A 25,314-nucleotide genomic window follows, 5' to 3' on the forward strand; every position below is an offset into this window, starting at 1 on the left:
AGGTCAGGGCTGTGGCATAAAGGCATCTGGGACTGTGTACATATCAGCCCGTGCCCTTCAAGCAACAACCTCAACACCTCTTTAGCATGCTGTTAGTGGCCCACCGTCACCATGTAGGAGGCATGATCGATGACTTTCACAAGGGGGCGTAACATCATCACTTTCAACAAATGCATCCTTCAAAGGATCCAATGGGGCTATACTCTGACATTCCTTATCAACCCACCCACATCCCCCATTTACATCAGTCTGGCTTTTGGACGACAGACTCTGTTTTGCATTAAGAGGTGCATGCTTTTTTGCAAGACGAGCCGTAGAGAGGGTACAGGCTTCAGAGGTGGAGAGAGGTCGTTATTCCCCCTACTTCCTTTTTACCAAAGAGGTCTTTGTCCTAGTTAGATCTTCGCCCTTTAGAGGTCTTCCTCCAAAAAGACAAACTTACGTGGGCCGTGATTCTGGATAGTGCCATTGTACATGCAGAATGTTCATTTTCATGTGCTACCTGCAGGCCCACTGGCACTACCTGCGATTCAGCTAGGAGAATTTTCAGTATGCTGTGCTCCCTTTATCCCTCACCAGTGCCCCTCAGGTGTTCACAAAAACGGTGGTGGTGGTGATCGCAGTGCATCTTCAGAGGTCAGGATCCCATTCTTACCGTGTCTTTACGACTGGCTGTTGAAGGTGGGTTTGCCACAGTCAGTCGAAGAACACATCCAGATGACTGTGAACCTTTTGACATCATTGGGGTTCCTTATCAATGCTGCATGGTTACTCCTGACTCTTTCGCAGAGGCGTCCATTCATTGGAGCCATCCAGGTTTTCCCTTCAGGAAGAGTCCAGGATATTTGGACTAGGATCCTAATGTTTCAGCCTCAGTTTTTTGGTCTCAGTGAAGATGGCTCTGAGACCTCTTGGCGTACTAGTAGGCACATAATGGTACATTTCATTCCATGACTTAATGCACAATGCCAGCACCACCGACACAATTTCAGAAGGCATTACACAGGGCACTTTTACCCTCAGTGTGGGTCCCAAAGCCACAGGCATTATACTGACTGATTCATTGGGTGTGCTGTTTGATCATATGGTCTCCTTGCTTGAACACTCATGATATAGCTGTGGTTCACCACCTTATCTTGTCTTGGATGTAAATGGGTTGAATCATACGTTTAAAAGAGAATGCGTTATGCTCTATGCTAACATTCCCCAGATGCCCTCTTCCTTCAAGAGATGCAATTGGTGGGCTTTAGATGTGAAATTGTGGGGTACTGTGGGTACACAAAGGTATCTCACACAGGCTTTTCTTAGGGATCTAGGGTAGTCTCCATTCCGCTTAACAAAATCTTCCCTTTTAGCCTAGCAGTAACTCAGTCAGACCCAGACCCACTGGACAGATGTGCGATACTTAGTTGACAGTTGTAGGGGGTCAGGCCACTTGGGCTGCAAGACCATGCACTTAAATAGATATCTAATTTGATGCTGCATTCACTCCTTAGAATGAAAAGAGACTTTATTGCCTTGATGACTCTAGCATTAGATGTACATAACTCAGGATTCAAAGGTAGAATGTTGATCCTATCCAAATAGTTTTCCTAGTTGGGTTTGGTCGGCACAGGGTGTAAGTGGCATGGACTAAAACAAGGCAGTCCACACACTGTTCTAATGCCTATCACTCATCTGAATCCATTGTTTATTTCTTTGCCTCAATACAATCTTCTGACAAGTGCTAACTTTACCATGTATATCTTTGACCATTCTCCAGATGAGATAAGCATTGGGGGAGCAGATAGGGTACCAAGGGGAGTGTGGAGGTTGAATGCCTGGTGGTTATGGGAGAAACAACTTACAGATCACCTAAAGGACACCATTACAGAGTACTTTGAGATTAAAGTGGGCTCAGTTTGCAACCTTGTGGTAAGCCTTTAAAACAGTAGTCAGGTGGCAAGTCATGTCTTATTCTAAAGACAAAGAAAAAATAGTGAATGGGAGACTAACTACCTGAAGAACCAAATAGGAACCCTAGAGCCATACCTGGGTGACAGACAAACAGAAACCATCCTCGGGCAAGCTGAAGCGCAAAGGTCATACTTAAGAGGAAAATGGAAACACAGCCCTATGTGGCTGCTGACCACGCAGCACAGAGAATATGAATGTGGGGAATCCTGCTCTATTGGTTGGCATACTAAGAGACAGGTGCTCATATCGTCCCATCGGAGTCAGATCTGCGTTTGGTTGTAGACACCTTATGAATTGCAGACATCTTTTGCAAGCTCTACTTTAGGCAAGATGTGCCACAGATTGAGCAAAAGCTCCCAATTGTAAATTATCTCATTATCAATTGCCCATTGCTGATAGAATGAAACTGGACTTCCCCATCTCCAGAAGTGAGTTCCAGCAATGTTGGCTTTGCCCTCAGTAAAACCCCTGGCCCAAATTGATTTCCAGTGGAATTCCTTAAAGATATGCCTTGCTGCTAACAGATGTGCAAACATTGTTTGAGGCAAAAGGCATTCACAGGCACTTTCTCTTATGACTTAAGGGATGCAACTATATCAGTGATCCCAAAACTGGGCAGATCCACCTAATGAATGCACTTCCTACCGGCCAATATCACTGATAAATATTGAGGTCAAACTCCTAGCTAAAGGGCTGCCAGCAAAGCTTGCCAGTGTAATACATATACGGTGAATAGCTACCAAACTGGCCGAGATTATTATTGGAGACACCTGCAGGTCACACTGGTGTACAAAGAATATGTGAAAGGCTCAGTAGCACTACTCTCAGTGGACTTTGAAACAGCCTTTGATACCTTTTACTGGCCTGAATGTGCTTCAAAGGGTGGTGTTTGACCAGCGTTTCCTCACATATATTAAGGAACCATACTCATCCCTGTGGGCAAGTGTACGGGTAAATGGAATATTATCTAAACCCTTTCATATACAATGTGGGACCAGGCAGAGGTGACCACTCTCACCACTTCTATTTACGATGGTAATAAAATCGCTGGCCGAGTGGTTTTAATGACAATCCCAGCTGAAGGTCTTTCAATGGAAGAACAAGTCTGAAGAGAGAATCTTGCAGACAACCTGTAGCTATTCATTCATTCAGTGACCAGACCGTTCTCTTCACAAAATATTTCATATGTTACAAACCAATGGTGAGGGCTCGTGTCTTTGAGTAAATTTGTAAATTTAAAAAAATCCACATGTAGCATAGTAGCTGCCCCAGTCCCAAACGACATAGAAACTACCCTCTTGCATGTAGCTGATACCCACTTTAAGTACCTAGGCTTGGTGATAACAAAAGATTATCAAACAGTGTTGAAAGCTGAAGAGTGCCCCTCTGCTCAAAAGAAGTAAGCAGGAAATGGAGGGATGGGCGATTACTGCCTATCATAATGGGGAGGACACTTTTTAAATGGTTTCCCTTCTGCAAATACTATACACCATACAAAACTATCCTATCCTGATGTAGTTTTTCCAGTCTCTGCCAGACCATAGGAAATTGCTTAGTTGTGACTGTAGAGTCCCCAGAGCCTTATTTCTCAAATTTCACAGGTCTCATTTGACAGTGGCTTGGGAATTCCGGATATCCAGTCATACTATTGGGCTTCCAATTAATTCCACTTAATGATTGGCTACTTCATAGAACCAATACTACATTGAGGCTTGATCTATTCTGCTTTCTCTGTTAGATTTATACCCCCATTATATTAAGCACTGCTCCCCCATTCACTACTAACAATGATGAAAACCCCTATAGTTTGCTGAAAGGCCACACTGAGGCACAGCAAATTACATGGTAAATTAACAAGAGAGACCCCTCACTATGGCACAAAACACTGATAAATCTTGTGAATGAATTGCAGGGATATCTTGCATTGGAAACGTTCATCTCAAAGCCAGGAAATGTTTGGTCATTGAGTCACAATTGAACCCTTGAGCATCTAGCAAACTGTTCCACCCCTGGCAATACTCTGCTAGAACTCCTGAGTTCAGTCCCTTAGAAGTACAGATAACAATGGAGCCGTTGGGAAAGAAGCGCATTTCAAGGATTTTCAGATCACTAATATTTAACACAACCTATTGCTTTAAGACATTAAGGCAGAAGTGGGAGCAAGATCTTGAGGAATTAGAAGATGGCAAGTGGATAGAGGTGATGCACACGAGCTATATCCATGCACTTCCGGCTAATACAATATAAATATGCTCAGAGGGTCTATTTCCACCAGCCAGACTATGACAAATAGGTGGGGTGCAGTTGCCCATTTGCTTATGGTGTAGGAGTGCACAAGGCACATTCATACTTTGTGTAGGAAAGTACTCTTACTTGGCATTGTTATCCCCTTTTTCTGCCTGATGTCCGTGTGTTTGACTGTGTTCATTGGGATCCTGCTTATCAGGATTATGCTCTCTTTCTCTTGCTCCCAAAACTCTGTATTTCATCCCACAATTGGCACACTGATGCCCCATTATAAGTCTCTAGAATATGGTACCCAGTGCATTGGGATTCCAGGGGATCCCTATGGGCTGCAGCATATATTTTTCCAACCATATGGAGCCCAAACAAAGGGTTCTGCAGGACTGCCATTGCAGCCTGCGTGAAAAGGTGCAAGCACCCTTTCACTGCCACAGGTCACCTATAAGTCACCCCTATGGCAGGCCTTCTAGCCCAGAGAGCAGGGTGCAAAGTACCTTTGTGCGAGGTCACCCCTGCATTAGCAGAGGTGCCCCACGAACTCCAGGCCCATTTTCCTAGACTTTGAGTGCGGAGGTGCCATTTTATGCGTGTACTGGACATAGGTCACTACCTATGTCCAGCTACATAATGATAACTCTGAACATAGGCATGTTTGCTATCAAACATGTTGGAATCATACCCCAATGCTTTTGCCAGCATTGGTTGTATGATTCCATGCTCTCTGGGGGCTCCTTAATGGAGCCCCAGTATTGCCATTACAGCCTTCTGAGGGTTTCCAGGCATCCCAAGCTGCTGCCACCTCCCAGACAGGATTCTGCCCTCCTGTTGCTTGAGAAGCTCAAGCCCAGGAAGGCAGAACAAAGGATTTCCTTTGGGAGAGGGCTCTTACACCATCTCCCTTTGTAAATAGATGTTACAGGCTTGGGAGGGATAGCCTTCCCAAGCCACTGGCAATGCTTTGAAGGGCACATTTGTTGCCCTCCTTGCATGAACCAGTTTACACCGCTCAGGGAACCCCAGTCCCTGCTCTGGCACGAAATTGGACAAAGGGGAGTGACCACTCCCCTGTCCATCACGACCCTGGGGGGGGTGCTCAGAACTCCTCCAGGGGGTCCCTGGGTCCTGCCATCTTGGATTCAAAGTTGGCAGGGCACTCTGGGAGCACCTGAGTGGCCAGTGCCAGCAGTTGACGTCAGAGCCCCCTCCTGATAGGTGGTCACCCAGCTAGGTGACCAATCCTCCTTTCAGGGCTATTTAGGATGTCTCTCTTTGGTGGTTTCTCAAATTCGGATTGCAATACTCTAGCAGGAATCCTCTGCACCCTCCACTTTGACTTCTGACAGAAGAAACTGCATCAGGACGCTCCAGGACCACACAAGCTGCAACAAAAAAGCAAGACTCTTCATGCAAAATTGTATCCACAGCTCCTTCCAGCAACTGCAAATTTCCCATGTCGTGTATCCTCTGAGGACAGCCCGTCTTCAGCCTGAATCAGAAGGAAGAAGGAATCTCCCTTGGGATGAAGGAGTCACTCCCCTGCTTCTGCAGCCACCAACTGCAATGATGACCGGCTGTGTGGATCCCCTCTCCTGCTGAGCTGTGTGGATCGTGGACTGAAGTGGTCCCGACGGTCCTCTCTTCCAGCTGTCCAGCTTGGGTGGAGGCAAGTCCTTGCCTGCCCACACAGGACAGTACCCCCGTATACCGTGTCCTTTGCAGCTGCCATGGCTTGTTGGCATCTTTTCCACAAGATCTTCAGGCAGGCATCTGAAGCTCCAGCCTCCACCCCTCCTGGGTAGAGTCCACCTGGTCCTTTCTGGTTTCCGGCAGCTCCACTTTCCACTGACCGTGAGTTTTGCATCTGCCAAGGCTTGTTAGCGGGATCTGAAGATGCACAACCGATTGCAATCCTCCTTCCAGCGTGGGACATCACCTGCATCCTCCAAGAACTCGATTTCTTTTTCTTGGGTGCAGTGCTGACTCATTCATCGTCGACTCACCTTATGCACCTTCAGTCTGGTGGGTAGGGGCCCCTGCCCTTCCTGGTCTCTGCTGTGCTTCTTGGACTTGGTCCCCTTCTTCTACAGGTCCTCTTGTCCAGGAATCCACTGTTGGTGTCTTGCAGTCTCTTCTGGGTTTTGCATTATTCTTCTTTTCTTCTAAATGGGTGAATTTACAGTGATTTACTCCTGCTTTCCTGGTCGCTGGGGTGGGTTTGTGGGACTTAACTTTGGGCTTTCCTAGTATTCCCAACTCCACTCTACACACTCCACTTACCTGGTGGGGGACTGACTTTCACATTCCATTTTTTTAGCATATGGTTTGTGCTCCCCCAGGGCTATTTCTCTCTTATGATTTTCACTAATTGCACTGTTTTCTAACTGTTGTTATGCCTATTTCTGCATACTAGTGTATAATTTGTGTATTACTTACCTCTAAGGGAGTATAGCCTCTATGGTATTTTTGGTCTTTGTGTCCCCAAAATAGAGTACCTTTATGTTTGTAACACTGAGTGTTTTCTTTCATGTGTGTAAGTACTAAGTCGAACTGCAGTGTTATTGCATGAGCTTTGCATGTCACCTAGATAAGCATTGGCTGCTCATCCACAGCTACCTCTAGAGAGCCTGGCTTCTAGACACTGACTACACTACACTAATAAGGGATACCTGGTATAATATGTAAGTACCATAGGTACCCAGCACACACCAGGCCAGCCTCTATTTCCATCTGCAGCTGCTGATTATCATCCAATACCGAAACAAGATACACCGAACACAAGGAAGTATTGTGGTTTATATGCTAATCCTGAACCTTAAATATTTTTGTTGGGCTTAATGGATGGATGAAGGCTGGAGTGGGCTCCAGAACACTGGTCTGGATTGGACTTGTGATAGGCAAACAAGACATCACCAGGAAATGGGGAGTTATGGCCCTCCTATACTGAGAGAATGGTCGAGAGGAATTGACTGTTGTGCCGTGGCAGAAGAGTTAGTTCACAAAGCGAGATGTTGTCAGAAGAAGCATCACAAGATTAGGGCCCAACGGAGAAGGAAAGCAAGTGTAAACAGTTTGGGTGGTGCAACTCCATACATGCTGACCTGTATTGTAATATTTGTACAAAAATGGTAAAATATAAAACACCAGGGAACAAGCCATGTTTAGGATGTCAATGTATGCCCCTACGAAAAGTGCTATATTGTTATCTTGGAAATGTTAAAATAAGAAGAATTATAAAAAACAAGGAGAAATTGAATGATAAAGTGGTTGTTAAGAAGCAAATTTGAGGAGAGTTATTGGTGAATAATGGAAAACAGAACAAGTCAGGTCTTTGAGGGCACTACTTCCCACTGACAATAATACAAGCATCAGGGTCTAGACAAGGGAAAACTACAGATAAAGGTGCAGTGAAACACAGACAGAGAGGTTCAGCACAACCCAGGAGGGAAGAAGCACAAGTGGGACAATCGTTGTTGAAACATATTTTCAGTCCGGCGCACCCTTAACACACCTCTGTAAGGGGAAAACCACTGTATAATCTATACAAGAACATTTCACTCACTACAAAGCATCCATGAGACACCTAAGTGTTCTGATCATTCGTATTACTTGAGGCCGCTGCAGTTTTATTTGTTAGCTCCTGAATTATGTGCGTTGCCTCACACCTTGTGTTCAAAACGTGGTCTGTTATTGTGTTGTTCACATTTTTCTCCCACCCCTACAATATTCACCATGGGGCAGTGGTTCAGCCCTCTTCCGCCATTGGCTAAATTCAGTGCGAGTCACCTCATTATGTTCGTCCACAAAGAGCACGTCCATGCATAAAGTGTCTGGACACGTAGCAATAGTTTCACAGTGTATAGAACTTCGAGATACACACAGTGTATCAACGCATGAATCTCAAAAGCATACCTTTGCTAAAGAACCAGTTATCTTTTCATCCTTTAGATAATTGCATATACTGCTGAATTATTTGTTTTAGGTGAAATAAAATATGTCTTTGGTACTGCAGTATCTCTGAAAGAAATTACATATTTTTACTATTTACTTACTTGAGAAAATGTGCAGCCGGTTTGTGTACAGTTCTCCATTTCACCTTTGTAAATCACTCTTAAATTGTGTTTGCAGGGACCCTGTACTTCTTACCAGAGATCTATTTTGAATCCATTGGCGTTGAGTCCCACAGTAACTAGGGAAATCCAGTGTTCATGTAGAATTTCTGTTGTTTGCTGCGCTGAGATTTCACTCTTGCCAGACATTACAAGAGTGTTTGTTGTAAGTAAAGTTGTACCAGTCAATACAACCATGGCACATGTGTCTTATTGCCCTAAATAAAGAGAATGATACTGAGGCTGCACATTTCTAGATGTCACTGGAGCAAGGAGTATTCTATCTGATTTATTGACAGGCTATACCGGCACTTTTTTATATGATTAGCTATGGGTATGAACTCTTTTGTTTTGGGCTCAGACACCTTAAACAAATGGGGATCTGCATTAAAGAATCAATGTCACAGTCTGTGAGACAGAAGAACATTTTTCTCCAAGAAAAGTGGTATATACTGTGTTGGGGGAAATGCTTGTGCTGGATGGGATTGAAAACATAAGATGAACCAAACCAAAAAAGCAGCAGCAAGGACGTGGAGGGAGTACAATGTGGCAGCTCTGCTCATGAAGCCCCTCCTGGAAATCTAGGTTACTACTGCCAGAAGCAAAATTGTCATTTGAATCCATGATTCTGCCAGCCACAAGAACAGTGACTGACAAAAATAAATCTATTTTAATGACTTAATAATTCAGAATGTACATATCAGCAGGGGCCGAGGATGATGGGCAAACCACCAAGCCAATGTTTGAAAGGAACTAATTTAAACAAGCTAAAGGTGAGGGTGGCTGACTTAAAGCCCTTCTCCCTATGTTGTGTGTTTAATTGACATGAGCTTTGGCGGACAGCTAAATATGTCTGTAGCTGGACAGTAAATGAGGTAAAAATAAAATGCAGTATAATGTTAAGTGAGAAAAAATCTTAATGTTACATTTTCTTGAGACTCTATAGTAGCCATCAAGCATTTTTTTCTGTACTGAGACCTACTTCCTTTATGCCCTAGTATCATTAAGAAGATCCTTGGATATATTTTGTGTTAACAAAAGTCCAACACCTCTATGTTGGAAAGAATTCAAGCAATGTATTCTTGTTTATAATTTGTTTACATTGGTGAGTCAGGAGAAATGACATTTGCTTATCTTGTTTTTGGAAGATCCCCATTTGCCTGATGGTGTCACGATAATCCCAGTTTATATAACAAGAGAAGAAGCGACAGCACTCCGTGATTTTCCAGTAGAGTGGATGATGAGGTAAACATTGTACTATCAGAAAGTTTTTGATGTAACAATTTCATACTACCGACCAAATGTCAATTTTAGAGCCCTCAACAAGCCTGCTTTTTAAAGTATATCTTTCCTGTTTTCAGTAGAATACAATTGGATAGACGTGGCTGTCACTTTTCATTTGCTCAGACCACATTTGATGTGTTCCTTCCTATAAGCGTAAGGTATTGTTTAGGTGTGAGTCCGAAATCTGGAGGAAATATCCTAAATCAATATAACATTACTGCTCAGTGTTCCCTCCAGACTTTTAGTTTTGTGGAAATACATAGAAGATATCCTTTAACACTGCAGTAGCAAATATGATGTATATTTTTGCAAAGTCTGTTTACAATCAGCCTTTCAGTAGTCGAAGTAATTCATGTAATATCTGAGGTAATGTATTACTACAATATTACTGTAAATTTGTAGTTATATAAAATGTGAGACAATACTTTCAACAGATTTTTTAGCTATTACTGATAGAGTGTACCTGAGACTAGGGTTTCATCATTTTGCTGTTTTGAAAAAAGTACAATGAAGAATACTTTCTTACCTGACTTCCTTTACCATGCTTTACCTCATATCAAACTCCTGGGCATTTGGTACCCAGTTCCTCCACATCTTTCTCTCATGACTGCCTGCTTAATCACTGAACTTTGCCACATCATTTTGTTTGGACATGCAAGTAAGAAGTTGCACCATTATTTACTTTCCACTAAACTTCTTTTGTTTCCAAAGTACGAGTTATCTGTGTTTTCCAGCTCAACCGTGGGTGCCAGATTTAGTTTAGATTGCAGACACTGCACACTCCTGCCATCTAATATTGGGCTGAACATTGCAAGTTGGGTTTCTTTGAAGTAAAGGATTTTAGGTGACGTGATACCTCCCGCAAAACCAACAATGCACTAGGACATAGACTCCACTTTTTTTTCCTCTGAGTTGGGTTCTGATGCATTTTTGAATTGCTAAAGAAAACAGAAATAATCTATAAAGCCGGAAACTCCTGTATGTAAGATCCTTGTGGTGCTAATGTCTGCCACCGCAGAACAAATACGATTGAAGATCTTCATAGCCGAATGAGAATGAGAAGCCTGGGCTTACGTTCTGTAAGACTGATTCATTAAGGGCAGGAGTATGAAGATGTCATTTAAATTTGATCAGATTGCAACCACAAACTGCTTTGGTCAGACCTGCACCTGTTCTAAAACCTTTTCGCTTCCAGTGGTCTGGGGGCACATGGGAGTCGAGTCAGGAATATGTGGCTTTTAATCACTTTGACTTCAGAGAGCATTCTTCTCCAGGGATCTCAATTGGACCCACACCCAGAACAAAGATGATACTGAAGCTCACATAAAGACTACACACAGAGGTTCGTCCCTCCAGGAAAGAAACTACACTGAGACAACTATGCCTTAAGCCCTGATCCAATCCAGAAAAAAGCTTGACAGTCTGTTCATCCCACTGTTCTTGTAGCAGTTCAACCCCGAAAGGGGCTTTCAGCGTCAGAGGCATAAGAGACCAAGCCATGAAGCCAACATCTATAGCCTGAGCCTCTCTGCCAAGATAGCCAGCTTCTGCACCAAAAGTCTGCCCAGATTGTCTCAGATCCAGAATAGGTGCCTTAAAGCCATCGTCCAGCTTGATACCATTACAGCACCATACAACAGAAGGCATAGACAATCAACCAGATGTAAGGCCCATGAGGATTTATATAAACCCTGTTTGCAGGCACATCTCCCCATGGTCTCTAGCACTTGGCCAGAAAACGTCATCTCACATTTGAAGAGGCTATTTTTGAGAAACTTGGGCAAGCCGCTTAAAATTCCAAACAAAAAACCAGGGGAACCCATACCACCACCACCATCAACTTAACATTTGCCTTCTACTGCTCATTCTGTGCATGCATTTTCTGACCAGGAACCCCTGGAAGATCAGCCAAACCCTTATGATGGCCCTATATGCATTAATGATTGTGATAACACTCAAAATACTTATAATGTGGACCATGTAGACGACCCATCATTTGAGCCGTAGCCCATTTAAATACTCGCAGTTCGATGATACAAGGGCATATCATGCTGACCTACAATGAGCAGCAGAACATCTTAAGGTCAAATTGCATATGGATGAAGACAAGTGTTGTCATCTGTATTAGAATGAATCAGGTAACACCTTCCCAAGAAGGAATGATAACATGTAATTTATCATCCCCATGGCATTTGCCTGGATATAATCACACCCACCAATATTCCATCATAGCGGCACACCATTGGCCAGGACCACCAGAGGCGCTGCAAGAGGAAGTGCAGGCATTGCTTCAAAATGGAACAATAGAACTTGATCAACCAAATCAGTAGAGAAAGAGGTTTCCTTCCTGTACTTTGTCATCCCAGAGGCACATAGTTGGGAAAAAAAAAGGTGCAATTATCCAGACAGCATTGACGCACAATATCACTTTTTTCTTTTTGACTTTCAGCCATGCTGCAGAGCAGCAGTGCTACTGTACAATATGAATACAAACATCGACAAAGCCAGTCAGTCTTGCACAGGCAAACCTTTTGGGCTTTTCCCTTCCTTGTTTATTTTACCTGTTTCCTGGAATGACATAGTTACACAGGCTAGGCTGTTAAAATGTTAAAACCCTTTGCAGTTGCAATACCTTTGCTTCCTATTCATGTTGCAGTGTGTGTTCAGTTAAAATTTTAGTCATCAAGAACATGAGGTATGTGCGTGTGTGTGTGTATATATATATATATATATATATATATATATGTGTGTATATGTGCGTTTGTGTGTGTGTGTATATATGTATATATATATATATTAAAAAGCCAAAGATTACAGGGATGTTATAGTTAGGCCTACATTTTAATTGTACAAAACCATAGAAATTCACCTGTTATAGTTAGTTATCTCAAGTAACTGTAACCCACGCCCCAAGGTAATTATTCCTCGCACCAAAGGTCGTGCGCAGCAGGGTTGGCCGCAAGGCCTGTAGCCAACCCCTATAACTCCCCCAAACCTGAGCTACACACGGCCAAAGACCGTGTGCGGCGGGGGGTTGGCAGCAGGGACTGGCCTATGGCCATACGCTGTGGCCAACCCACTAACCACCCAACCTCATGTTGCGCACTGCCTTTGGCCGTGGCCTGTCTCTCTGGGTGTGAGAATAGGTTTGACATGGTGTATCTGGGTGTTAGAGTGGCTGTGAGTGTGTCTGTCTAGGTGTGAGAGTGGGTGCACCCCTGTCTTAGTGGGTCTGTGAGTGGGTGCATGAGGGTTTCAGTGGGTCTGTGAGCGGGTGCATGAGGGTCTGAGTGCAGATGTGAGTGGGTGCACAAGGTCTGAGTGGGAGTGTAAGGGTCTGAGTGGGTGTGTGAGTGGGAGAAAGATTGAAAGAGAGAAAGAATATGCAAGGGAGAGGGTCAGAGTTTTTTTAGGCTTTGGTGAATGATATACTTAGAATGAGATATTTCTGGACAAATTGAAAATAAAAATGTATTTGTCAGTTAAAAAAAGTGAAATCACCTTTCAGTATGAACCTTAAACTTCTGAAATGTAAAAGAAATGTAAAAATGCTCAACTTACTGTGATGCTTCCAGACATACCTTTGACAGTGAACCCACACGTGATTGAAAGTAAACATGAATGGTCCATCACTAAGAAGGTTTAACAGTCAAAACACTAGTAAATAAACAAACACACTGCCAAGCTATACTAGGATTTGAACCTTCAGCCTACTGAGTGACAGCACAAGACCTTGACCATTAGGCCAGAAGTGACTATGTTCTGTTCTACATCCAAATTTAACTATAACATTTGTACCAAACCTATTGCAAGTCTGACTCTGTGAAGTCATTACACGGAGAGACCATTAAAATGACAATCTCTCTCCCTCTTCCATCCCAATGTGGGATGGAAGAGGGGTATTGAGAGAGAGAGAGAGAGAGAGAGAGACAGGACCGCAGGGGAGCCTTAAGGCCCCCGGTGTACTACCTGACTCCCCACTCCCGGTGGGAGCTGGCATTGCTCCCACAAGCAGGGCGCTGCTTTAAATAGAAGCTCCCGGCTTGCAGGAGCAATGTTTTCATCTGTTTTCCTGCATGCATATTTGCGTGCAGGGAAACGGATGAAAACTCTGCTTTTTGCCACTGGGAGCTGTTTGACAGCTCCGGCTGCCAGAAAGCAGACTGTGTTTGCTTTTGCTTGGTGGGAGCTGTCAGCTCCCACCAAGCAAAAGCAAACTACTGTGTCCTGGGGGTGGGCATATGAGGACATAGCAGGAGCCGGCCCTGGGGGTGGGGGGGAGAAGTAGCGGTCCCCAAGGCCATTATTGGCTCTACAAGGGGCTGCTTGGCCCCCTCCAATGTCATCTAGCCCCAGGGAGGTGGTGGTCCCTGGGGTTTGGTGATCCGCAACAGACCCCCTTCATTCTTTTATCGTAGGCCTGGGGAGGTGGCAGTCCCTGGGATTGCGGGAGGTGGGGACAGCTGGCTCCCCTCATTCAAAATGTCAATGCCCCCGGGACCTGGTCGACCCGGGGGCTTCTTAAAAACAAGCCTGGCAGCCTCTGCTAGTTTTTTTTTTTTTTTCACCCCCTTCTATTTTTCCTATGAATTTGCGATGTTGTCATGAAATTGCAGCAAAACTTTCCCTCTAGGACCCCAGCACCAGAGCTAAGACGTCTGGGTTATTCTACCCTGGCCCTTTGAAGCCAAGTCCCAAGATGGCTGCCAACACTTCCTGGTTGAAGTGTTGGCAGCCAGTTAGAGCTCTGAATTTCCCTGCACAAGCTTGTCATTATTTGTGAAGTCGTCGCAGCCAGAGATATACAAATTTAGATTTCCTTTAATTTCTCCAGCTATTTAACGGATTTACACCAAATAACGAAAAGCGTAATATGCGTACCGAAAGCTAGCTTTCTGCCAAATTTGTGTAATTTCATCTTGTGGTTCGGGCTGTTGTCGTTTTCAAAGCTCCTATGGGAATTAACATGGGAAACGCATGTTTTATGACGCACCCCCCATTTTTCACCATCCCAGCTTAATGGATCACTCTGAAACTTTCCATGCACTCAAGAATCACCAGGGCACTTTTTTGGGACAATTTCATGAAGGTTCGTCAAACGGTGCCAAAGATATATGCACGTTGAAAAACGCTTTTTTATATGGAAATATGGTCATAACTATAACTACCCACTGGCAACCTCCAGTAGGTAATGTATATATAATTTTTTGAATGAAGAGGGGCATTGATTAACATCTTTTATGGGTTCAAAGTAGGTTAATTTGCGGTCCTTCAGAATCAGCTGGCTTCTTTAATTTCCAGTGGATGAACATGTTTTGTGCCAACAGAACAACTGCTAGACTTTCCGAGATACCATAAATAGCATCCAGCACAGGAATAAGAATCACTGGCCCTTTAAATTAAAACCTAAAAGCCACTTGCAAAGTAGGTGCCAACACTAAATGGCAGGAGTGTTCAGAGCAAGTGACTCTACATCTGCAAATTGATTAGTATTGGTAAGTATCATTATTGATCAACAGTCTTAATTTTTAAATGGTATGTTTCATCAGTTTTATAATAAAATGTTTTGAGTGGGGATGTAGCTGTGAATATTAAAAATTGTGTTTTGCCTAAAACCCAGTAATTTAAGTACTGATTTGCTCGTCATTGTGTGTCATCAGTTCATACCTGATAGCATGTTTTCTTAATAGGTTGTCTCCCTCTTACAAAGAAACAAAACTGTCACAGCTTTCCAGAACACTTTCTGACACTATTGAACAACTATCAAGCCCGACTTCTGTAGCTAAAAACAAAACAAAAGCTGAAAATGTGGAAGGAACCAATCTCTCAGTTGATTCTGTATGCCAAAAGACACCCTCTTTACTGCCCAAAGAACTACCAGCTGCTGATCCTCCTGTACATTCTGTAGCATGTGTTACCAATCTGGACTCCAAAGTAACTTTTGAAGCATCGGAAAAACTGATGTGTCCTGATGATAAAAAGGATGGTCCCACTGTGCAAGAAATGCCATGCACACTAGAATTTCTAGATGACTTTGACAACAGTGAGTTAAATTGTTCAGAAAATTCTGAGGTTAGAAGCCAGCCAATATCTAGTGCCAGTTTTATAACCTGTGACTCGACAAGTGAGGGTGATAAAAGTAATTCAGATGGAAATAGCAACTCTGATGAAGGTGACCGTTTTTTAACCAACAGTAAATTAGTCAAACCGCCAAATCGAGATTACCTAAATGGAAATGATTTGCTCGACCAATATTGTGAGAAAATTGACATTTCAGAAGTCTCTTCTCAGGCAAAGCCTAAGCCACAAACTAATAAAGATAATGTAATTGAAGAAACAGGAATTGCTCATGATTCAGATCAGAGAAGGGAGCGGTTCTTCAGCTGTGCAGATGAAGCTGCACATAGCTCAGCAGCTGCTCCTATCAGTGGATCAAAAAATGTCTCAAAATATATGCAATCGACATCGGAGTTGGATTCTTCACGGACAATTGGCAGTGCTAATGTGGTTGAAATGAACTTGTATACTCACTCAGTTAATGGATTAGTTTTGTCATTGCTCACTGAATATCAGTTTAAGTTTGAGGAGTATTCCATCCAAGATGTGGTAAGTAACACAAGTAATTAATCCAAAAATGTTGATGATGTTGAATGGGTTCTTTTGTAATTGCTCAAAGTTTTTGAGAACAGGGAACTTTAATCCATTAAAATGATTGTGTAATTCTAACATGATCTGGCTGGACGGATGACTTGCAGACTTATTTGGACTGTGAAGGAAAAACAAAACTAGCTGTCTTTAAAAGTAATGACAATAGAATACTCACCACACAAACTTTGGTGGTAAAGCTTTATTCTGAAACACAGACATTTGTAATGCAGTATAGTTATATTAAATGTGGCATTTGGACCTTCTGTGTCAATAAGTGCCCATTGTTCCCTGTGCCGGCGTTCCAAGTGGCTGTCTGTGTCTCTATCTTCAAGGTGGAAGCCTGTATATGTTGTGTTCCTTGTTCCAGATTTTTACTTCTAATGCCTCCTTACTGGTGTCCCATCAGGATGTTACAACCCCCCCATTTAATTGGTAGGTAAATTCACTGACGCGCAGTAGGATGTAGGGCTGAGTCGGTGTGTCTTAGATTCAGACTTGCAATCTGCAGTTCACCTTGTGTTTCAGCAGTGAATTTCTGGTAATTTTGAATAGACTGTAAAGCAGATATGGAGATGTAATGTGAGGGGGGAATGGAGAGGTAGAGATAGAGGGTGGAGTGCTAAAACTAGTAGAAATGAAGGCACATGGTCAGTATGGAAAGGCAACGGCTCCCTTGGTCCTGGTACCTGGACTCTACAAGGAAGGTATTGTTCTTATGGTAACACTACCTACCATTTTACCTTGTAAGTGCAGTACAGGCTTTTCACACCTCAATAGTAGCTTCAACATCTTTCCTCAAGTAGGCCCATTTAACCCCTGAGCCAACATTCAATAGCCAAGAACTATCAAAAGAAACATTTCATGGGCTGTTTTTGGTACTTGACTTTATTTTTATTTAGTAAATATATTCAGCAAGGATGCTTATATGAAAATACAGAGCAATGATGTGAGGCACAGTATACAAAATGCTTTATATAAAGAGTTCCTAAACTCCAAGCATGGCAAACTATTGAACAAAAAATTGTTTTGTCAAAACTCCAATCATGAAACATCTGTTCTCCCACTGCACTCACACCCACAACACCAGTAGACATGACCAGTACAACAGTGAAGGCAGGGGGAGGTTAATCAATCTAACCTCAGATTTTGTATAAAAACCTTTGAGTTTTTGTGCTTTAAGGTAAGTACAGCGTGTAAAATTTATGTTGCAACTCTCAATACATTTGATTATAGAGGTGCTTGGTCAAATCTTCTAACTAATCTTTAAGTTTAGGTCTTCACTTTAAGGCTACTGTCATGGCCAATTTTAAGGCTTCAAATGTAAAGGGTTTGTGATCCTAGCATATGCCAAGAAGAGATTTGTCATGGTAAAAATTGGAGCTATTTAATGTGAACGTCAAATTGTGAAACACTTCTTCCAGTCCATGTATTATCTTCAACTGGGCAAAATATATGTACCAGTGTATCCTTGTGTCTTCTGTATTTCCAGCAGTTAATCAGCTAGTGCTCACTTAAGGTAATGTGGTACAATATTTTTAAAAGATCACCAACGGCAGTTTAATCCTAATGTGTTGTCCAGTAATCCAAATTAGGGGCAAGAATATCCGTTACTAGAATTGAGAAATACCAACACCCAGTTTTTCTGCTCAAATACCCCTGAAGTTAATCAACTCATAAATAAATAAAGAGAGGTAAAGCCAAAACTGTGCACAACATCAGGGAGAAATCACGATGCCCTATGAATGCAGACACTTGCAGTAGAGGCCATCCAGATCTTCTCCCATCACGTTATCCTATCAAGCAGAAGAGATTTGTTTCTTGATAGTGTAAAACTGAATGAAAGAGTTGTAATCCCAAATCTGCTTTCCTAGCAGTAACCCAGTGTTAGCTCATGATTTTCATGATCTTGTTCTACTATTAAACTTACTGTTTGGTCAAATTTCGTGAGACATAATTTTGGAAAAATCCAATCTACATTTTAATGCTTAATTAAACTTTCTATGGAAAATGTTATTGACCTTTTCGTCATAGGACCTCTCATGGGGCTTTGTTGTCCTTGACACTCAATTTGCATTTATAGCAAGTGTTAGAAATTGGGTCTTTGGTTGGCAGTCAGGTTACCCCCTGTCCAAGCAAGGACCCTCACTCTAGTCAGGGTAAGTCACACACAATCCAAATTATCCTGTGCCCACCCTCTGGTAGCTTGGCACTGAGCAGTCAGGCTTAACTTACAAGGCAATGTGTAAAGTATTTGTGCAATAAATCATACAATAACACAATATAGCACTACAAAAATACACCACACAGTGTTAAGAAAAATATATAATACTTATATGATAAGATCCAGGTCAAAACAATTAAAATGCAATAAGTATATGTTGAGATATCACTGTAAAGGTGATATAAAGTGTCTTTAGTCTTTAAAAAATAATAAATGTCTCTTTCAAGCACAAAGTACCTGGTTCGCGTGCAAAATCTCTGCAAAGAACCGCAGAGGAGGAGTTGCGTGGAAACAAAGGGAGTGTGCGTCGATTTCTTGGGCCACACACAGCGATGCGTCGTTTCGTTTTCATGCAGGGACGGCTGTGAATCGACATCCGGTGCTCGGTCGTGGATCCTCTTTGGGTTGCGGGGTTTTCGGGCGCCCTGGGGACATTGCGTGGGTTTCCCGCGCTGACAGGACAAAGTCACAGGGGCTGCGTCAATCCGGTGGACATTGCGTAGAAATTTCTACCTCCTGGCAGGTGCTGCGTCGATTCCTCTCTGGAAGTCGGGCTGCATCGTTCCGGCTCCGCTGTGTGTCGATCCAGAGGGCCGTGCATCGAATTTCCGGTCACTACGGTGGCACTGCGTCGATCTTCTCGTTGCAAAGTCGGGCTGCGTCATTCCGGTTCGGCGTGCGGTGAAAATTTCAGTGAAGTGCGGGCTGTTCGATGATTTTCGCCACACAAGGAGTCCTTCTTGTAGAATGAAGTCTTTTTGGTCCTGAGACTTCAGGGAACAGGAGGCAAGCTCTATCCAAGCCCTTGGAGAGCACTTCTTGCCAGAGAGCAGCAGGGCCGCAGGGCAACAGCAAGGCAGCAGTCCATCACAGAAAGCAGACAGGTGAGTCCTTTGGGCAACCAGACAGTTCTTCTTGGCAGGATGCAGGTTCTGGTTTCTTCTCTAGGAAGTGTTTGTGAGGTAGAGTGTCTACCCCAAGAAGTGTCTAAAGTCTGTGGTTTTGTGTGCTCTTCTTATACCCATTTTGGCCTTTGAAGTAGGCTTACTTCAAAGGAAAGTCTCACTTGTTTGTGAAATCTTGCCTTGCCCAGGCAAGGCCTCAGACACACCAGGGGGTTGGAGGCTGCATTGTGTGAAGGTGGGCACAGCCCTTTCAGGTGTGTGACCACTCCTCCCTTCCCTCCTAGCACAGATGGCTCATCAGGATATGCAGGCTACATCCCAGCTCCCTTTGTGTCACTGTCTAACGAGAGCTGCAAATTGCCCAACTGTCAAACTAACCCAGACAGGGAATCCACAAACAGGCAGAGTCACAGAATGGTTTAAGCAAGAAAATGCCCACTTTCTAAAAGTGGCATTTTCAAACACACAATCTTAAAACCAACTTTACTAAAATATGTATTTTTAAATTAATTTTGAGTTCAGAGATCCCAAACTCCATGTGTCTATCTGCTCCCAAAGGGAATCTACGCTTTAATCATGTTCAAAGGTAGCCCCCAGGTTAACCTATGAGAGAGATAGGCCTTGCAACAGTGAAAACCAAATATTTCACTGCCAGGACATATAAAACACATTAGTATATGTCCTACCTTAACCATACACTGAACCATGCCCATGGGGCTACCTAGGGCCTACCTTAGGGGTGTCTTAGATGGAGGAAAAGGGAAGGGTTAGGCCTGGCAAGTGGGTACACTTGCCAAGTCAAATTTACAGTTTAAAACTGCACACACAGACACTGCAGTGGCAGGCCTGAGACATGATTACAGTACAGGGCTACTTATGCAGGTGGCACAACCAGTGATGCAGGCACACTAGTAGCATTTGATGTACAGGCCCTGGGCACCTCTAGTGCACTTTTCTAGGACTTACTAGTAAATCAAATATGCCAATCATGGATAAATCAATCAACAGTACAATTTACACAGAGGGCATATGCACTTTAGCACTGGTTAGCAGTGGTAAAGTGCTCAGAGTCCTAAAGCCAACAAAAACAGGTTAGGAAAAGTAGGAGGAAGGGGGCAAACGTTTTGGGGAAGACCCTGAAAAAAGGGCCAGGTCCAACAACAAGGAACCATGGTTTAGTAAACAGCAGTACAGCCTCCTTATTTACCACCGCTTAGTTTGAGCATCTAGCCTTCATGAAATAGCCTTCACAACAATTTTCTTGAGCAGAAAGAATTTTGGAAACAGTTCTAGATCAGGGAAGTAAATACCCAACTTGCATTACATCGAACTTAATTTGTGCACCAGAAAAACTAGGTTTGTTTTCTTTGCCTACGATATATCCGTTAGAGATTCTTTAACCCATATGCAAGTTACACAGCTCGATAGGTAAGCCTGAAAATACATGCTAGAACTTCTTTTAACTCTTAGAACAATCTCATTAAATACCAATGCACACAGTTTTTAAAAATAAATAACTTCATAAATATTGATCTGCTTCACTTTTGAATCATGAGGTTTAATTGATCCCCTGCCCACTGAATCCTTAGCCTGTAATATGACTCCTTCATTAGTAGTGTGGGATTGGAGTCCCCACAGTGTTCTAATCAGACAGAACAAAAAAAGAAAAAAGGGCCAGCCAAAAGGTTCCACACCCATTGCGTGTAGGCAAGGGCTTTTTTAAGGCAATAACTTGTTTTCTTTCTTTCAATGTTTTAATATGCTTTTTATCTGAAGCAGTTTTGACATTCGAAGAGCTGTAATGGCCATATATAAAAACTGGCAAAGTATGTTGTATGATCTTGCAAATAATGGACTGACGAAGTGAAGCACGTGTAATATTCAAGTTGGTATTTGGTAGGAAAATGGGGTACTAGCACATTTGCTGATATCACTGCCCCTGTTGAGGTTTGATTTAATTATTGAAGATTGTTAGGCCACTCAACATGTTTGAAGAACTTCTGCCAGTAATGGAGCTTATGCTCTTATAATACCAAAAGTTGTGCCACCTGAGACATTAATATAGATTATTATTCTAGAAGCTTCTAGGGTTTGCACCTTTTCCATCCAAAAGCTTACTGGCTTTCTCACTATTTTCCTAACCTTTAGAGTCCTGATTACAGGATGCTTTCTGATGTGCTTAATTACAGTATACACGTAACTTGGTAGAAAGTACATATAAATCCTCTGTAACGTGCTGGTGTAGCTCATGTGCTTTTAACATTTATTATTCTTTATTGTTCTTGAAATGTCTTGTGATTCTCCTCACCGAGCAACCCAAACCCCCCAAACAAACACTCCACCTCCGATTGGTGTTTTTTTTTTTTTTTTTTACAAGATATTTGGTCAGTTAAGCTAGAGCCCCTGGACCATTGACAACTTCTGCTTTCCTTCTGGTTCCAGATATTGAGGATTCTGAACCATTGTTGGAAGATTGCATCTCTGGGTATACCATAAGATACAGTATTGACACTGCATTCCGTTCTCAGCTTCAAGAACACCAAAGAAGCTCATGACAAGGTTGAGGGCCCATCCAGTATAACAAAGGCTCAAGAACATCAGAGCCCTGAGGTCTTTTCTTGTGAGGGTGCCATTGTTGAGGAACGGCATGCTCATCTGCAAGAAACATGGGACCAGGACAAAGATCACCCCTTGAGCTACCATTCCTCACCACACAACAGAGGATCGAACCTCCAGGGATCAAACTAGAAAACAGCCTCAGTAAGAGGCTGAGCACCACTGTTGAGGCAGTCTGGTATCAGGCCCCAAGCTACCCATAGTGGTTGTGAGTGCCGCCAGAAAGAGGACTAATAGTCAGTCCGTCGGGGGATGCTCCTCCCCCTGACAAAGAGAGTAGGAAATTCGATGCTGCTGGCAAGAGGGTAGCGACACAAGCTGCTATAATCAATGGTGAACCGCAAACTCGCAAGCCTTGATAGCAAGGTATGATAGAAACCACTGGGACGAGATGCAGGAACTCCTACAACACCTGCCAAAAGAACACCAAAAGAGAGCACAACAGATTGTTGAGGAGGGTCAGGTCATAAGTAACAACCAGATACAGTCTACCCTTGATGCTGCAGATACAGCAGCTAGAAGCGTGAATACTGCTGTCACCATACCGTTCCTCTGGATTCAAGCCAGAAATACAGCAGGCAGTGCTGAATATGCCTTTCAATAAAAAACACCTGTTTGGTCCTGAGGTTGACACTACCATAGAAAACCTCAGGAAGGACTCGGACACTGCCAAAGCAATGGGAGCCTTGTATACAACACCTTACAGAGGCTCCTTTCGTAGACAACAATTTAGAGGAATTGTAGACAACAATTTAGAGGAGGATTCAAGCCACAATCCACAGAGGCTTCTACCTCCCAGACAAAACAAGGGCAACAACAGCAGTACCAGAGAGGGGGATTAAGAGGTTCTTATAGAGGCCAACACTTTAGAACCAAAGGCAAATTCCAGGTCTCAGAACTAGCCACCACTCCATCTAAACAGTAACTTATTAACCATCCCTCCACCCTACACATCTCCTGTGGGGGGCAGACTGCAGCAGTTCCACTCCCATTGGCAAAATATCCACCACAGACCAATGGGCATTGTCAACTATCCGCAATGGCTATTGCCTAGAATTGATTTCTACCCCTCCAAACATTCCTCCACGTTATCACAAGTTGTCCCCAGAACACAATGTTATGTTACAACAAGAGGTACAATCGCTACTACTACAACAGGCAATAGAATTGGTCCCACATTCTCAACAAGGAACAGGCGTATACTCTCTATACTTCCTCATTCCCAAAAACGATGCCACTCTCAGACCACTAAATCTTTATATCCTGTCAGAACATTTTCACATGGTAACACTGCAGGACGTCATTCCACTACTTCAAAAACAGGATTACATGACTATTAGATCTCAAGGATTCGTATTTCCGCATACCCATCCATCCAGCTCACAGAAAATACCTAAGGTTTGTGATAGTAGGAAAGCATTACCAATTCAATGTTCTGCCATTCGGCATAACAACAGTTCCAAGAGTATTTACAAAATGTCTAGCGGTAGTAGCAGCTTACCTAAGAAGACAACACATACATGTCTTTCCTTATCTAGGCGATTGGCTAATAAAATCAAGCAATTTTATACAATGTCAACAGCACAATCAATACACAACATACATTAGGGTTCACTCTCAACTACCAAAAATCCCATCTTCACCCAGCACAGGTACAACCTTACCTAGGTGCTATTCTCAATACACAAAAAGCCTTGGCCTATCCAAATGCACAAAGGATACAGGCTTTCCAGAATCTTATACCACAAATACAGCCAAATCAACAATACACTGTAAGATTTATAATGAAACTATTGAGAATGATGGTGTCCTGCATAGCAGTAGTACTGCATACAAGACTAAACATAAGAACACTACAGCAGTGCCTCTCACAGCAATGGTCTTAAGCACCGGGTCAATTGCAAGATCTAGTGTTGTTAGACCGCCAAACACACAGGTCCCTTCAGTGGTGTAATCTCAGCAATCTAATGAAGGGGCGGTCATTTCAGGACCCTGTGCCTCAGACCACATTAACAGATGCATCCACGATAGGTTGGGGAGCTCATCTCAACAACCTTACCATTCAAGGGGAATTGGATTCAAAGCAGATAAATTATCACATAAACCATTTAGAATTATTAGCTGTGTTCCTTGCCCTGAAAGCATTTCAGACACTTCTCAAACACAAGACTGTCTTGATAAAAACAGACAATATGACCACAGTGTATTACCTTAAGAAACAAGGCGGGACATATTCATCTCAACTGTCCCTTCTAGCCCAAACAATAGGGAAATGGGCAATTCACAATCACATTCATCTACTAGCAGAATACATCCCAGGAATACACAATCAGCTAGCGGATCTCCTAAGCAGAACACATCAACAGATACACGAATGGGAGATTCACTCTCAGGTACTTCATCTGTACTTTCAAAAGTGGGGGACACCACAAATAGAACTATTCGCTTCAAGCGAAAACGCAAAATGCCAAAACTTTGCATCCAGACACCCACACCCTTTGTCCAAGGGCAATGCTTTATGGATCAACTGGTCAGGGATATTTGCTAATGCTTTTCCCCCTCTCCCACTACTTCCATTTCTGGTCAACAAACTGCGTCAGACCTCTCTCACCATGATACTCATAGCCCCCACGTGGGCTCAACAACACTGGTACACAACACTCCTAGACCTGTCAGTAGTACCTCACTACAAACTTCCAAACAGACCGGATTTGCTAACACAAAACAAAGGACAAATCAGACACCCAAATCCCAGTGCCCTCAACTTAATGATTTGGCTCCTGATGTCATAGCATTTGGGTACTTGCAACTTCCATTACAATGCATGGAAGTTCTCAAACAAGCACACAAACCTACAACTGGGCAATGCTATGCTAACAAATGGAAGCAATTTGTTTATTATTGTCAATCTAAAAATACTGACCCACTTACAGCATCAAAACAAGATATGTTATGCTACCTACTTCAGTTACAAAAGTCAAGTTCAGCTTTCTCAGCTATTAGAATTCATCTTACTGCAATATCAGCATAATTGCAGACTATACAACATACTTCATTCTTTAGAGTCCCAGTTATAAAAACCTTCATGGAAGGACTAAAACATATTATTCCACCTAGAACACCACCTGTTCCTGCTTGGAATTTTAATATTATCCTCACAAAACGAATGGGCCCCCCTTTTGAACCCATGCATTCCTGTGAAATCAAATTTTTAACCTGGAAAGTTGCTTTCCTAGTAGCGATTACTTCATTAAGAAGTTAGTGAAATACAAGCATTCACTCTTGAGGAACCTTTTATCCAAGTACACAAACTTAAAGTCGTACTTGGAGCTAA

At 42.9% G+C, this 25,314-nt stretch overlaps 1 protein-coding gene across 1 annotated transcript in view; it reads left to right on the forward strand.

Annotated features, from left to right (window-relative positions):
- The window catches only part of HPS4 (HPS4 biogenesis of lysosomal organelles complex 3 subunit 2), a 231,277-nt gene that overhangs the window by 152,093 nt on the left and 53,870 nt on the right, over window positions 1-25,314 (forward strand). The window contains exons 10-11 of the mRNA XM_069214693.1: window positions 9,455-9,551; window positions 15,281-16,196. Of these exons, the coding sequence (XP_069070794.1) occupies window positions 9,455-9,551; window positions 15,281-16,196 (1,013 nt within the window). The remainder of the gene's footprint in view (window positions 1-9,454; window positions 9,552-15,280; window positions 16,197-25,314) is intronic.

This window comes from Pleurodeles waltl, chromosome 11 (genome assembly GCF_031143425.1).
Source record: "Pleurodeles waltl isolate 20211129_DDA chromosome 11, aPleWal1.hap1.20221129, whole genome shotgun sequence".
Taxonomy (NCBI): domain Eukaryota; kingdom Metazoa; phylum Chordata; class Amphibia; order Caudata; family Salamandridae; genus Pleurodeles; species Pleurodeles waltl.